The 15,917-nt window shown below is 40.3% G+C and overlaps 1 protein-coding gene across 1 annotated transcript in view; it reads right to left on the bottom strand.

Annotated features, from left to right (window-relative positions):
* The window catches only part of KCNH8 (potassium voltage-gated channel subfamily H member 8), a 385,143-nt gene that overhangs the window by 71,432 nt on the left and 297,794 nt on the right, over window positions 1-15,917 (bottom strand). Inside the window, exon 8 of the mRNA XM_047737762.1 lies at window positions 12,473-12,670. Coding sequence (XP_047593718.1) covers window positions 12,473-12,670 — 198 coding nt within the window. The remainder of the gene's footprint in view (window positions 1-12,472; window positions 12,671-15,917) is intronic.

Here is a 15,917-nt window from a genome sequence, read left to right as displayed (position 1 = left end):
TCTTTTTCTTTTCTTTTTTTTTTTTTTAAGATTTACTTATTATTTGAGAGAGAGAGAAAGAAAGAAAGTAGAGGGGAGGGACAGAGGGAGAGCTAGAATCTCAAGTATATTCCCTGCGAAGCACAGAGCCAAACACAGGGCTCAATCCCAGGACCCTAGATCATGACTTGAACTGAAATCAAGAGGTGGATGCTTAACTGACTGAGTCGCTCAGGTGCCCCTATCATGCACTTTCTTAATTGCTGTAATGTTACAATGCATCTTGATATCTGTAGTGCAAATCTTCCAATTTTGTTTTTCTTTACAATTGCTTTGACTGGTTTTAGCTATTAGAAATATCTTGTCATTTTTCAAACACACACACACACACACACACACACACACACATACCCACCAACAGACCTAAACACACATCTACTAGAATTCGCATTGACATTGCATTGAATCTTCAGATTAATTTGGGTAAAACTGGTATATTTATAATACTGAGTCTTAAAACTATCACCATTGTATATCCTTCCATTATTTTAGACCATTTGTAAATTTTCTCAACAATGTTTTGTAGTTTTTGGTATAGCAGAATTGTACATTTCATATTTGATATTTTTAAAATCACTTCTTATATTTTATTTTCTAATTGTTACTAGCATCTAGAAATACTATTAATTTATGCATATTGAACTTATATATCTGTCAGCTTTACAATATTCGGTCATTAATTGTAATAATTGTTTGAAACTTTTAAGGTTACTCTTTTGTGTTGGGTGTTCTCAATGTTTACATAGATTTGTCCAGGTATGCTTTTTTTTCTCATTATTTTTGCTGGATCTCTTTGATAGTTTTAATAAATCTTCCCACAAATCAGTGGTTTCCACACATTGTCATTACAGCTGCTCACATGAAAGCTTCCCCTTCCTCCCGCCTCCTCACTCAGCCAGTGAGTGCCTGTGCCCTAGATAATTATCTGGGGTTTTGGCAGTTACCTGCAACATTTAATATTGTTACTGCCTGCTTTTGTAGTAAATATTGTATCTCTGTAATTAGTTATTTCATTAGCCTTGGATGGAGATTCCTAATAAGTTACCTCACACTTGATTCTGTAGTAATACATACATAAATTTATTTATTTATTTATTTTAAAGATTTTATTTATTTATTTGTCAGAGAGAGAGAGCACAAGCAGGGGGAGCAGCAGGCAGAGAAGGCAGAGGGAGAAGCAGGCTTCCTGCTGAGCAAGGAACCCCGATGCGAGACTTGATTCCCGGACCCTGGGATCATGACCTGAGCTGAAGGCAGCCACTTAACCGACCGAGCCACCCAGGTGTCCCAATATATACTTAAATTTAAAAAAAATAAATTATTTGTGTATATTTATAGAAATTAAGGGAATACAATTAATTTATAGTATATAATAAAATGGATATTTTGTAAAACATTTGCTAGGTCTGAGGAGGAGTCAAGATGGCGGAGAAGTAGTAGGCTGAGAGTACTTCAGGTAGCAGGAGATCAGCTAGATAGCTTATCTAAAGATTGCAAACACCTACAAATCCAACGGGAGATCGAAGAGAAGAAGAACAGCAATTCTAGAAAGAGAAAATCAACCACTTTCTGCAAGGTAGGACTGGCGGAGAAGTGAATCCAAAGCGACGGGAAGATAGACCGCGGGGGAGGGGCCGGCTCCTGGCAAGCGGCGGAGCAACGGAGCACAAAATCAGGACTTTTAAAAGTCTATTCCGCTGAGGGACATCGCTCCAGAGGCTTAACCGGGGTGAAGCCCATGCGGGGTCAGCGTGGCCTCAGGTCCTGCAGGGTCACAGAAGGATCAGGGGTGTCTGAGTGTCGCAGAGCTTACAGGTATTAGAATGGGGAAGCCAGCTACAGAGACAGAGCCGAGGAGTGAGCTCACAGCTTGGGGTTACCTTGAACCGGTCGCAGGCTCGGTCAGCTCGGACTGCGGCTGGAGGCCAGGGTGACAGGAGTAATTGCACGCTGTTCTCTGAGGGCGCACTGAGGAGTGGGGCCCCGGGCTCTTGGCTCTTCCGGGCCAGAGACTAGGAGGCCGCCATCTTCATTCCCATCCTCCGGAACTATACAGAAAGTGCTCAGGGAACAAAAGCTCCCAAAAGCAAACCCGAACAGCTTACTCAGCCCGGCCCCTGGTAAGGGTGGTGCAACTCCGCCTGGGGCAAAGACACTTGAGAATCACTACAACAGGCCCCTCCGCCAGAAGATCAACGAGAAACCCAGCCAGGACCAAGTTCACCTACCAAGGAGTGCAGTTTCAATACCAAGGAGAGCAGCGGAATTCCAGAGGAGGAGAAAGCAAAGCACAGAATTCATGGCTTTCTTCCCATGATTCTTTAGCCTTGCAGTTAATTTAAATTTTTTTTTCAATTTTTTTTCTCTTTTTCTGCCAAAATTTTTTTTAACTTTTACCCTTTTCTTTTTTAACATTTTTTAGCTAGTTTATCTCATATATATATATTTTTTCTTTTTTATATTTTTTCTTTATTCGTTTTCTTTTTTTTAATTGTTTCTTCTTTTTTTTCTTTCTGAACCTCTTTTTATCCCCTTTCTCCCCCCTCACGATTTGGGATCTCTTCTGATTTGGTGAAAGCATATGTTCCTGGGGTTGTTGCCACCATTTTAGTATTTTACTTGCTCCTTCATATACTCTCATCTGGATAAAAAGACAAGGCGGAAAAATTCACCACAAAAAAAAGAACAAGAGGCAGTACCAAAGGCTAGGGACCTAATCAATACAGACATTGGTAATGTGTCAGATCTAGAGTTCAGAATGACGATTCTCAAGGTTCTAGCCGGGCTCGAAAAAGGCATGGAAGATATTAGAGAAACCCTCTCGGGAGATATAAAAGCCCTTTATGGAGAAATAAAAGAACTAAAATCTAACCAAGTTGAAATTAAAAAAGCTATTAATGAGGTACAATAAAAAATGGAGGCTCTCACTGCTAGGATAAATGAGGCAGAAGAAAGAATTAGCGATATAGAAGACCAAATGACAGAGAATAAAGAAGCTGAGCAAAAGAGGGACAAACAACTACTGGACCACGAGGGGAGAATTCGAGAGATAAGTGATACCATAAGACAAAACAACATTAGAATAATTGGGATTCCAGAAGAAGAAGAAAGAGAGAGGGGAGCAGAAGGTATATTGGAGAGAATTATTGGAGAGAATTTCCCCAATATGGCAAAGGGAACAAGCATCAAAATCCAGGAGGTTCAGAGAACCCCACTCAAAATCAATAAGAATAGGTCCACACCCCGTCACCTAATAGTAAAAGTTACAAGTCTTAGTGACAAAGAGAAAATCCTGAAAGCAGCCTGGGAAAAGAAGTCTGTAACGTACAATCATAAAAATATTAGATTGGCAGCAGACTTATCCACAGAGACCTGGCAGGACAGAAAGAGCTGGCATGATATATTCAGAGCACTAAACGAGAAAAACATGCAGCCAAGAATACTATATCCAGTAGGCTATCATTGAAAATAGAAGGAGAGATTAAAAGCTTCGAGGACAAACAAAAACTGAAAGAATTTGCAAACACCAAACCAGCTCTACAGGAAATATTGAAAGGGGTCCTCTAAGCAAAGAGAGACCCTAAAAGTAGTAGATCAGAAAGGAACAGAGACAATATACAGTAACAGTCACCTTACAGGCAGTACAATGGCACTAAATTCATATCTCTCAATAGTTACCGTGAATGTTAATGGGCTAAATGTCCCAATCAAAAGACACAGGGTATCAGAATGGATAAAAAAACAAAACCCATCTATATGTTGCCTATAAGAAACTCATCTTAAAGGACCCATATAATTAAAATCATGAATGAAAGAGGAGAGATCACAACCAACACCAAAGAAATACAGACAATTATAAGAACATACTATGAGCAACTCTACGCCAACAAATTTGACAATCTGGAAGAAATGGATGCATTCCTAGAGACATCTAAACTACCACAACTGAACCAGGAAGAAATAGAAAGCCTGAACATACCCATAACCAGTAAGGAGATTGAAACAGTCATCAAAAATCTCCAAACAAACAAAAGCCCAGGGCCAGACGGCTTCCCGGGGGAATTCTACCAAACATTTAAAGAAGAACTAATTCCTATTCTCCTGAAACTGTTCCAAAAATTAGAAATGGAAGGAAAACTTCCAAACTCATTTTAGGAGGCCAGCATCACCTTGATGCCAAAACCAGACAAGGATCCCATCAAAAAAGAGTACAGACCAATATCCTTGATGAACACAGATGCAGAAATTCTCACCAAAATACTAGCCAATAGGATTCAACAGTACATTAAAAGGATTATTCACCACGACCAAGTGGGATTTATTCCAGGGCTGGAAGTTTGGTTCAACATCCGCAAATCAATCAATGTGATACAACACATTAATAAAAGAAAGAACAAGAACCATATGATACTCTCCATAGATGCTGAAAAAGCATTTGACAAAGTACAGCATCCCTTCCTGATCAAAACTCTTCAAAGTGTAGGGATAGAGGGTACATACCTTAATATTATCAAAGCCATCTATGAAAAACCCACCGCAAATATCATTCTCAATGGAGAAAAACTGAAAGCTTTTCCGCTAAGGTCAGGAACACGGCAGGGATGTCCATTATCACCACTGCTATTCAACATAGTACTAGAAGTCCTAGCCTCAGCAATCAGACAACAAAAGGAAATTAAAGGCATCCAAATTGGCAAAGAAGAAGTCAAGCTATCACTCTTCGCAGATGATATGATACTATATGTGGAAAACCCAAAAGACTCCATTCCAAAACTGCTAGAACTTGTACAGGAATTCAGTAAAGTGTCAGGATATAAAATCAATGGACAGAAATCAGTTGCATTTCTCTACACCAACAACAAGACAGAAGAAAGAGAAATTAAGGAGTCAATCCCGTTTACAATTTCACCCAAAAGTATAAGCTACCTAGGAATAAACCTAACCAAAGAGGCTAAGAATCTATACTCAGAAAACTATAAAGTACTCATGAAAGAAATTGAGGAAGACACAAAGAAATGGAAAAATGTTCCATGCTCCTGGATTGGGAGAATAAATATTGTGAAAATATTATGCTACCTAAAGCAATCTACACATTTAATGCAATTCCTGTCAAAGTACCATCCATTTTTTTTTCAAAGAAATCAACAAATAATCCTAAAATTTATATGGAACCAGAAAAGACCTCGAATAGCCAAAGGAATATTGAAAAAGAAAGCCAAAGTTGGTGGCATCACAATTCCGGACTTCAAGCTCTATTACAAAGCTGTCTTCATCAAGATGGCATGGTACTGGCACAAAAACAGACACATAGATCAAAGGAACAGAATAGAGAGCCCAGAAATAGACCCTCAACTCTATGGTCAACTCATCTTTGACAAAGCAGGAAAGAATGTCCAATGGAAAAAAGACAGCCTCTTCAATAAATGGTGTTGGGAAAATTGGGACAGCCACATGCAGAAAAATGAAATTGAATCATTTCCTTACACCACACACGAAAATAGACTCAAAATGGATGAAGGACCTCAATGTGAGAAAGGAATCCATCAAAATCCTTGAGGAGAACACAGGCAGCAACCTCTTTGACCTCAGCCGCAGCAGCTTCTTCCTAGGAACATCGCCAAAGGCAAGGGAAGCAAGGGCAAAAATGAACTATTGGGACTTCATCAAGATCAAAAGCTTTTGCACAGCAAAGGAAACAGTTAACAAAACCAAAAGACAACTGACAGAATGGGAGAAGATATTCGCAAACGACATATCAGACAAAGGGCTAGTGTCCAAAATCTATAAAGAACTTAGCAAACTCAACACCCAAAGAACAAATAATCCAATCAAGAAATGGGCAGAAGACATGAACAGACATTTCTGCAAAGAAGACATCCAGATGGCCAACAGACACGTGAAAAAGTGCTCCATATCACTCGGCATCAGGGAAATACAAATCAAAACCACCATGAGATATCACCTCACACCAGTCAGAATGGCTAAAATTAACAAGTCAGGAAATGACAGATGCTGGCGAGGATGCGGAGAAAGGGGAACCCTCCTACACTGTTGGTGGGAATGCAAGCTGGTGCAACCACTCTGGAAAACAGCATGGAGGTTCCTCAAAATGTTGAAAATAGAACTACCCTACGACCCAGCAATTGCACTATTGGGTATTTACCCTAAAGATACAAACGTAGTGATCCGAAGGGGCACGTGCACCCAAATTTTATAGCAGCAATGTCTACAATAGGCAAACTATGGAAAGAACCTAGATGTCCATCAACAGATGAATGGATAAGGAAGATGTGGTATATATACACAATGGAATACTATGCAGCCATCAAAAGAAATGAAATCTTGCCATTTGCGATGACATGGATGGAACTAGAGGGTATCATGCTTAGTGAAATAAGTCAATTGGAGAAAGACAACTATCATATGATCTCCCTGATATGAGGGAGAGGAGATGCAACATGGGGGGTTAAGGGGGTCGTAGAAGAGTAAATGAAACAAGATGGGATTGGGAGGGAGACAAACCATAAGTGACTCTTCATCACATAAAACAAACTGAGGGTTGATTGGGGGAGGGGGGTTGGGTGAGTGGGGGTGGGGTTATGGACACTGGGGAGGGTATGTGTGTGGTGAGTGCTGTGAAGTGTGTAAACCTGGCGATTCACAGACCTGTACCCCTGGGGATAAAAATATTTTATATGCTTATAAAAAACAAAATTAAATTTAAAAAAAAAGATACTCAGGGGAAAAAAAAGTTTGCTAGGTCTCAGTGAATTCTGGCATTTGAACTCACTAAACCTCTGCTGCCTTATATCTAAATTAAGGTGTTAGTAACTTCTATCCTACAGTGTTAAGAGAAGTAAATGAACAAAATGTTCCATATTGTGAGTACTTATGATTAGCTCTTGAAGTTATGGTAGTTAGTTAATTAGGAAATATTAAAATGCAGGCATCATTTCTTCTAGCCTAGGGTAATTGTCACAATAATACAGTTATTTCCTACAAACACAAATTTGAGAAGCTTTAACTAATGAATTCAGGTTACTTAGATGCCATTTGCCATTCGAAAGCAATGGTTTCCTCAGTGCTATTCAAGTCACCTAAATGCTTTAATGCCACTGACAAATGAGTACTGGTTTTGCACCAGTATAATTTGATCAACGAATATTTAATAAGTGACAAAGTAACATTATCTGATTATTTCCCCTATCTGTTGGCCCTGGGACCAGCATTGCTTTCTACTTACAGCGAATAGCAGGGAATAATTTATGCCTTACCCATTTCTGATGCAGGACCATTCACAATATAGTATGTGGATCAATAGAGAATAAAAGCTCAGTTATCTAGCAGGTTCTTGAAATGTCAAATCAGTAGGTTAAGCCTTGAGCACTTGAGCATTTCCTCAGATTTCCACCAGGAATAGAAGAAACATGGGCAAATATTAAATAAGTATAAACTGTGTATATTGGCAAAATGCTTGTCATTTTGCTAAGCTGAAAGATGGGCAGTCAAGGATACTGGTGATTAGAGAAGTCATAATACTGGGCATAAAACAGCCACCCCGGTGTCTGGCACTTTGCAGCTCTTTAGAAAACGAGAGTTCCTGTTCTCTGCTCCCTGGGCTGTTGCTGCTGTACCTCAGCCAACAGTCTGTGAAAATTGCAGCAGTCCCAGCACGCCACTTCAGCAACTCTTCCACAGCACTGCCTTTCCAAGAAATTCTCCCGATCCCTGACCCGTGCTTTGTCACTGCCTCTGAACTTCCCTAACTGATTTGGCACTTAGCATTTACTGCCTGCTATTATTACAACTCTTTCCATGTCTTTCAGCCCATCTCTTCCAAACTGGATCATAAGTTCCTTGAGGGAAGGGCTGGCTGATACTTCTTTGATTTCAACATACGCTGGATGAGTCATTGCTTAAAGCCCCAAATACTCATTTTATATCTCCCACACAAGGAAGGTGGTAGGAACCATCCCCTATTATATGGTTTGAAACTCTAAGAGATAGCTGGGATTAAGGCCATTAAAAGAACATGATAAAATAGGAGAAACATATGGGGCCGAAAATACTGATAGAACCCTAGTTTAAGAATTCTGGCCTAAGAAGAATGAATACTTGATCCAGGTAAACATTCACATCTCCTACTATTCCATGAGAGCCGTCTTGTAATTCAGTAAGTTTCCGATTAGGTGTTTATAGATGGAAATAAGCATTTATTTGGCTTCAAACCTTGCCTCTTTATCTTACAGATGGTATGACATTGGGAAAGTTACTTTGTTTCTCCAAGCTTTAGATTTATCATCTGAAAAATGTTAATAAGAATGGTGTCAATCCTGTATGTTAGGAGGTTCAGAAAAGGGAAATTAAACAAAAGGTTTCAACAGAGGAAATTCACTATAGGGAACTGGTTTTCCTGGGGCTAGAGAGTTAAATGAGTAAAAAAGAGAGTATAGAGTTTCCCGGGAGCGCAGCCTCACCTCGAACCCCGAAGGCGCTGTGTGAAGTGGGGACCCCAGCCATGCTCCAGATCATGTGGCGCCAGGAGCCAGTGACCTTTGAGGACGTGGCTGTGTACTTCACCCAGAATGAATGGGTTATCCTGGACCCTTCACAGAGGGCCCTGTACCGAGAGGTGATGCTGGAGAATTATGCAAATGTGGCTTCCCTGGCTTTTCTATTCACCAGACCTGTTCTGGTCTCCCAGCTAGAGCGAGGGGAGCTGCCATGGGGCCTGGAACCCTGGGAGCCTGCGGGCAGGGAAGCTCTCAGAGGCATCTGTCCAGGAGGTGAGGCCAGAGCTGAGAAGGAAGAATCAACTCCAAAGGAACACATTTCTAAAGAAATGGAGTCCCACAGACTGACATTAGGAGGGCTGCCAGGGAACGTTCCCCAGCGCCTGGACTTTGGGAGCAGCCTAGAGCAACAGCATGGTCACTGGATAGCTAAGAAGATCATGTCAAAGAGGAGAGATTTCACAGCTGGGCCAACCAGCCATCGCGATGACTGCACTATCGGGAGTGGGGAGCACTGTGAGAAATCTGGGGAAAATATTAATGTTAGCACACAACTCATGGATCAGACAGTTCCTAGTGGTCAGATATCATATGAATGTAGAAAATGTGGCAGATATTTTAGTCGAATGGCAGATTTTCAGGGATGTCACACTGGTGAAAGGTCTTTCAAATGCAAAGAATGTGGAAAAGCCTTCAGATACAACTCATTACTTATTCGGCATCAGGTAATTCACACTGGAAAGAAACCATTTAAATGTAAAGAATGTGGAAAAGGTTTAAGTTCAGACACGGCCTTGATTCAGCATCAGAGAATCCACACTGGAGAGAAGCCCTATGAATGTAAGGAGTGCGGCAAGGCCTTCATTAGCAGTTCTGTTTTCCTCCAGCACCAGAGGTTCCACACTGGGGAGAAACTCTATGAATGTAATGAATGTTGGAAGACTTTCAGTTGTAGCTCAAGCTTTATCGTCCATCAGCGAGTGCACACTGGGGAGAAACACTACGAATGTAAAGAGTGCGGGAAACGGCTAAGCTCCCCCACAGCCTTGACTCAGCATCAGCGCATTCACACAGGGGAGAAACCTTTTGAATGTAAGGAGTGTGGGAAGGCCTTTAGTCAGAAAATCACCCTGGTCCATCACGAGCGAGTTCACACCGGTGAGAAACCGTAAGAGTGTGAGGTGTGTGGAAAAACCTTCAGCTGGTGTGGACGATTTACTCTGCATCGGAAACTACACACACAGAAGATACCTGTGCAAGAGTAAGGTTGTCTGCAGCTGGGAGTGCTGTGCCTCTTTGTTTCTCTCCTTTCAGGTTCTTCACCAGCGCGCTCTTTACAGTTAGAAAAGAAGAAACAAAGCCCCAAACTCAAATGTACAGAGAAATGTAACTGGCTGTGACTCTGGAGTTTGTGGTGTACCTGAGTGCCCCTTAGGGATGGGTGGGAGGACCTACATCAGAGAACACCACTGTGAATTACCAAAACTCCAGGCTTTAAGAGGAGATCTTTAAAAGGTTCTAGAGAAAACAAAAGTTCAGGAATAAGACTGCACTGGATTTCATAACAGCAGTCTTGAAAGTTAGAGGACAGTGGCATATTCCTGCAAAATTCTAAGGGAAAATAAGTTCCACCCAGTATTCAATACTCTCAAATGTGAATTGAGTATAAACTTTTAGATTTTGAACCTTTGTCTCCCATGCATTCATTCTTAGGTGTGCAATACTAAACAAGGGATCAACCAGAAAAGAAAAAGATAACGTGGACACCCTATCATAGTCTATATTAGGAGTCTCCTAAACTCAGAAACAGAGGGCCCTTATCCCTGTGGAGCCATCTGTATTTTGGAGGATATTCCTAGTGGGCTACAGGTTTTCAGAGAGCTACCTCAGGTGCAGTGCCCACCCACACCACTTACTCTATAGTCACTTCTCAGTGCTTGGTTGTAGTCTGTGCCTTTGCAAAAGTTGGGGTATATATACCCTTTGAGTCAAATGCAAGGCCCTATTTATCAAAAATTCATCCATCTCATTGCTCTTCCAAGTGACCTCACAGCAGGAAGCATTTCCTTGCAACTTCACTTAGTTCTCTCTTATCACAGAGGAAGCGTCCATTATTTTCTGTTACCAGTGGAAACAAGGGGAGATATTAATGTGTTCTGTTTTAGCATCCCTCTTTTGCAAGCTGCTTGACTTTGCCCACTGCAGGAAGCAGAGTAGTGGATAGTAATAGAGAGCCAGGTGTGAGCCCAGGTGTGATTACCTTGGTTAAGTTGCAGACACTACTCATTTCCTTATCTGTAAAATCTGGATGATGGTCTACCTCATATGTTTGTGTTGAGGATTAATACATGCAGGAGTGCTTAGAACAATGACTAGAACCTGGTAAACAATAGTGTTATTTATTATAATACCATTGCTAAGTGATGACTTATGTATATACCAGTGAAACAGTCACCACAGTCAAGATAATAAGCAGAGCCATAACCCCCCAAAATTACTTATGCCCCTTGGTAATCCCTCTCCTAGCTTTTCACAGCAAGTGCTGATCTGCTGTCACTTTGGATGAGTTTTGCTTTTCTAGGATTTTATAAAAATATCCTATTTTGTGTATTTTTTTTTTTTTTTTGGTCTGGTGTCTTTCAGCATAAATTATTTTGAGATTTATGTAACATGTTCATTATATATCAGTGGTTCTTTTTTTGGGGGGGGGGGTGTGGCTGAACAATATTCCACTGTGGAAATAACAAAATTTGTTCATTCATTTCCTGATGGCCATTTGGGTTGTTTCCAGTTTTTGGTTGTTACGAATAAAGCTGCTATGGATATTTGTGTTTAAAAAAAAAAAAAAAAAAAAGAGAGTATAGAGGTAATGTGGATATAATAACCGCAAGAAGGAGTTTCTGTCCTTGGAGATGGATAAACAAGGGGGGAGAAGCGCACTTATCAGAACATAGAAGCCCAAAAGAGGAGCCATGAAGAGCTATAAGATACCAGGGCTCTGACTTTGGATGCGGAGGCGCTCCCAACAGATGCAGGGATCTCCAAGACCCAATGAGGTGGTTCTGGGCATGCCTGAAGATGCTGAATGCTGGGACCACCTGCTGCTGATTGAGGTGGTCTGCCCCTGAGGTACATCAGACACATCAGAAGCAGGCAGTCTCCTCGCTCTGCCTCCGGCTTCCCAGTCTTCCTCTGGCGCCCGTAGGGGCGGAAGTAACTGAAGTGGGCTGGCAAGGAAAAAGGAGGTTCGCAGAGTCCAACCCCAGCGTTACAAAGCACAGCACAGAAGGTTAGGTTTGGAGCTCCCAAACAATAGTATATTAGTTTGTCTGTTCGTTAAAAGGGATAGTAATAGTGCCCAACCCATAGATTTTTCCTTTTAGATTTACTCTGGGTATTGTACTGAAGCATTTAGCACAGGGAAAGAAACAAAAAAAAACAATTTCAAAATGTTAAATATTTATTATTGTATTGGATGTTTTCTTTGTTTTTGTTTTATTTTTAACTAAGTGATCTATCAAACATCCTTAATTTACTGTATTAGGATTAATAAAATTTGATAACAGTGACCTGTTTGAGATTATAAAATGGAGTTTCAAACATATACCTGGAATTCAGACTCATGTAATTCACAAACACTAAGGGTAAACAGTACATTGAGAAAACTAAGTTCCTATCCTTTCAAAATCAACCGTCAAGTAAATGGTTACTTCATCTGTCCAGAAAATGGAATTCCTTGACATCATAGACTTTCGCTGCTAATCTATATGCATATTAAAGTGTTTGTCACTGATTTTCTAACTAGTGCTTTTAAACTCTTCTGATTTTAATAATATGTCTCTACTGTGTTTTAGGACTGAATAAACAGAACAGCAATAGTATGGCATATTCTCTTGGTGTGAAAGAAGAATTTCCCTTACCACCAATCAGCATGGTGCAGATGGAGAAGATCTTTTCCGCATCCGTGTTAGCAGAGACATTCCCAAACCCAACGCTGGTGAGGCTGCTGAGGGTGAAGTACAGAGCGGCAATATAGGCACTTCGGATAGATGGGCCCCCTAAGGTATTGTTGCCGTAGTATGGAGATTCTAGTCTCTTTCCCAACTCATGAAGCCAGCCTGCAATGGAAGAAAGAATGAGAACTTAAGCTCAAAGAGTAAAGTCCCAGTATAAGCACCTGGCTGTAATCATAAATGAACATATAAGGACATACTAATTTGCTCAGGAGAAAGAAGAGAGAAAAGTTAAAAGGAAGTTAAAGGCTAGGAATGAGATTACATTGCTACAAAGCAAAAATATCACTTTTATGCAAGCTGTTCTGTGTAAGACACAGCAGAGAAGTGGGCCTTCAAGAGCAGATGGGTAGTCAAAACTAAACGAGTTACCCTAATACTGGAGATTACCTGTAGAGATAGAAACTGAGATTGCTACTGTCAGTAAGAGTGTTGTTCAGCACCTTTCTCAATTGGAATTTTAAGAGACAAAAATGTCTAGTAGGTATTTTTAAACCCTACATGATGACAAATAGCAGCAACCACAAGAATCTAGACTTCACACAGATGAGAAACACTGTACAACCTTGCCACATTTTATCCACTTGGGCTGACATCTAGTTGGCTTATAAATAGCTCATGTTACCTTCCTCAGGAAACCTTCTCTGGAACCCCATCCTGCCTTTGGGGATGGAGGGGGAGATCTGCACAACTAACAGTTACTTGCAATGGAACTGGAGTGCCCCTTGCTGCTGTTTTATACTCCTCGTGTATATATGAGCCCCAACTAATCAAATTAAGTGCTTTAAGTATATGCAGTTTATTGTATGTAAATTATGCTGTCATAAAGCTGTAAAAAAGCTACATTAATAAAGCTGGTACTGTAATAGCAAGTATGGTATTGATAATAATAGAACAGAAACACAACACAAAGACCACCTTAAAATCTTTCCTGGGTGGCTCAGTTGGTTAAGCGGCTGCCTTAGGCTCAGGTCAAGATCCCAGCGTCCTGGGATCGAGTCCCACATTGGGCTCCCTGCTTGGCAGGGAGCCTGCTTCTCCCTCTGCCTCTTCTCCCTCTGCCTCTTCTCCCTCTGCCTCTGCCTACCACTCTGTCTGCCTGTGCTCACTCGCTCTCTCTAACAAATAAATAAATAATTAAAAAAACTTAAAAAAAAAAAAACCCTTCCTTGGAAATACTTATCCTCTAAGGTTTTGTATTTCAAAATCCTATCTCTTTCACTGTCTGCGTGTATGTTACAAAACACTGTGACGATTCAGCTGAACCCGTAAACTTCATAAGACTTTTGTTAAGAGAATTATTCACTGACCACAACTTTCTTATAAACTCTTCATTTAATGGCTGCCCCAGAAGAGATCAAAGTCATTACACTTTTTAAGTAGTAATAATGCTGTCATTATCAACTAAAGTTATAGATTATGGAACTGTGCTAGGTAATTAAAATGCATATTTTAAATAACTGGGAACTCCTTGAGATGGAGGATAATTGCTTAGTGGCAAGTATCGTGCCTTTTTCATCCTATGTCTCTAGAGAAGTGTTTCTCAACCTTTAGCTTGCCTCAGAAACATCTAGAGGGCTTGTTAAACAGAGATAGCTAAGTCCTATCCCTGGAGTTTCTGGTACAGTTCAAGAGGTTGGGGGGAGGGGCTGAGAATCTGCCTTTGTAATAGGTTCCCACATGATGCTGATGCTGCAGATGGAGGGGACCATGATTTGAAAAGCCACTACTCCGGAACAATGGTTCTCAACACTGGCCATGACTGGGAAAACTTTTTAAAAAAGACACTGCCCAAGTGCCACCTCCACTAACTGCATCAGAATTTCTGTTGCCAAGACCAGGTACTGGCATTTTTTCAAAGGTTTCCCAGTAGAATCTAATGTGAAGATATAACCTAGAACCACTATTCCAGAACTTATTAAAGCACTGATAGGAGTAAGTTTTAATAAATGTTACTTTAAAAAGTGAATGAATTAATGAATGTATAAATGATTCTTGCACTCTGTCACAGTATGAGACAGTATGACAACACTGATGAAATAAAACAGCACATGTGCATTTGTAAATCTGTCCTAGAATAATGAAAGTATGTTTTGATAATAGAGAATAATAACAGAATGTAAGTTAGACATTGTAAAAGGTGATGCTGTTAGTAAACTATGTCCATTTACTCTGTCTGGGTAGGCTTTGTGAAGGAATGAACTTTAGTGATGGGGTTCAGAGCAGACTTCCCTAGAATGTGCCACTTTGGCATGTGAATTATTTGAGGTGAAGACAATCAAGGCTTAACAGACTCAAGAAGAGCCTTTTACTTCCCTCTCAACTACCTAAAAGAATTTAGATAAGGGTCCTGTACCAAGAAGGGAGCTATTACCAGGGATAACTTTTTATATCAGAATAGCAAACATTTGTTTACCAAACATTTGCTCTTCTTATCCTCCAAAGAATTGTCTTCCTTCCCTTTGCAGCCCTTTTGCCTTAGCTCAGGATGGCATATAAACCTCAGCTGCCTGTCTTTGACCCCCTCAAGTCTACATGAGACTTCTATATGTACTAAATTAAATTGTTCTTCTGTTTGATTGTCGTGTGTCAACGTAATTATTAGGCTAGCCAAAGAACATAACAGGGAAGAAGGAAAAAATTTCCTCCCCAGCACTAGATTCAACACAGATTTAAATCTGGATTCTTCCATGTATAGGCTATAGGAATGACTAACTTCTTTGAACTTCACTTTTCTCATCTGTAAACACAAGGATACTGTCTAACTTATAAGGCTGTAGTGGATCAAATGATGTGCCACATATGAAAATGCCAACTACTGTTACTGGCAGAGGGTTAGTGTGTCATATCTCTTTTCTCTCTCTTGCTTCTCTTACTTACACTGGAACAAGAAAAGTACAAAAGCCAGAAAGGTAAGAGAAAATAAGGGACCACAGGTGAACTGTAATGGAAAAGGAAGGTGGTGATCCCATCTATTCAGTAAAATTTAAGATAGGGATTAGCATTTCCTAACTAATAGCAACAAAAGGGAGAGAATCCCGAAGGCAGTAGTTCTTAAAATTGGAAGAGTTATACACCCTTGTGTGAATCTGAAGAAAGACGTGATCCTTTTGTCAGAACAAAGTACATGTGAAGACACTTGTACCACTCTGTATTCATTTTCATTTAGCTCATGGCTTCCTGAAGCCCTTTCATACATATCAGATTAAAAAGCTCTTTTTAGCAGTTTAAGTGAGGGGGAGGAGGAAGTAATAAAGGTCGATTGGTTAAAACTTAGTTTAATCTTGTATAGAAAAGATTTGGAAATAAAGACAACTTATCTAAGAGCAATTGAAGAGATATTACAAAAGCA

The sequence above is a fragment of the Lutra lutra genome, chromosome 1 (genome assembly GCF_902655055.1).
Source record: "Lutra lutra chromosome 1, mLutLut1.2, whole genome shotgun sequence".
Taxonomy (NCBI): domain Eukaryota; kingdom Metazoa; phylum Chordata; class Mammalia; order Carnivora; family Mustelidae; genus Lutra; species Lutra lutra.
This window is presented reverse-complemented; position numbering and strand designations above follow the sequence as displayed.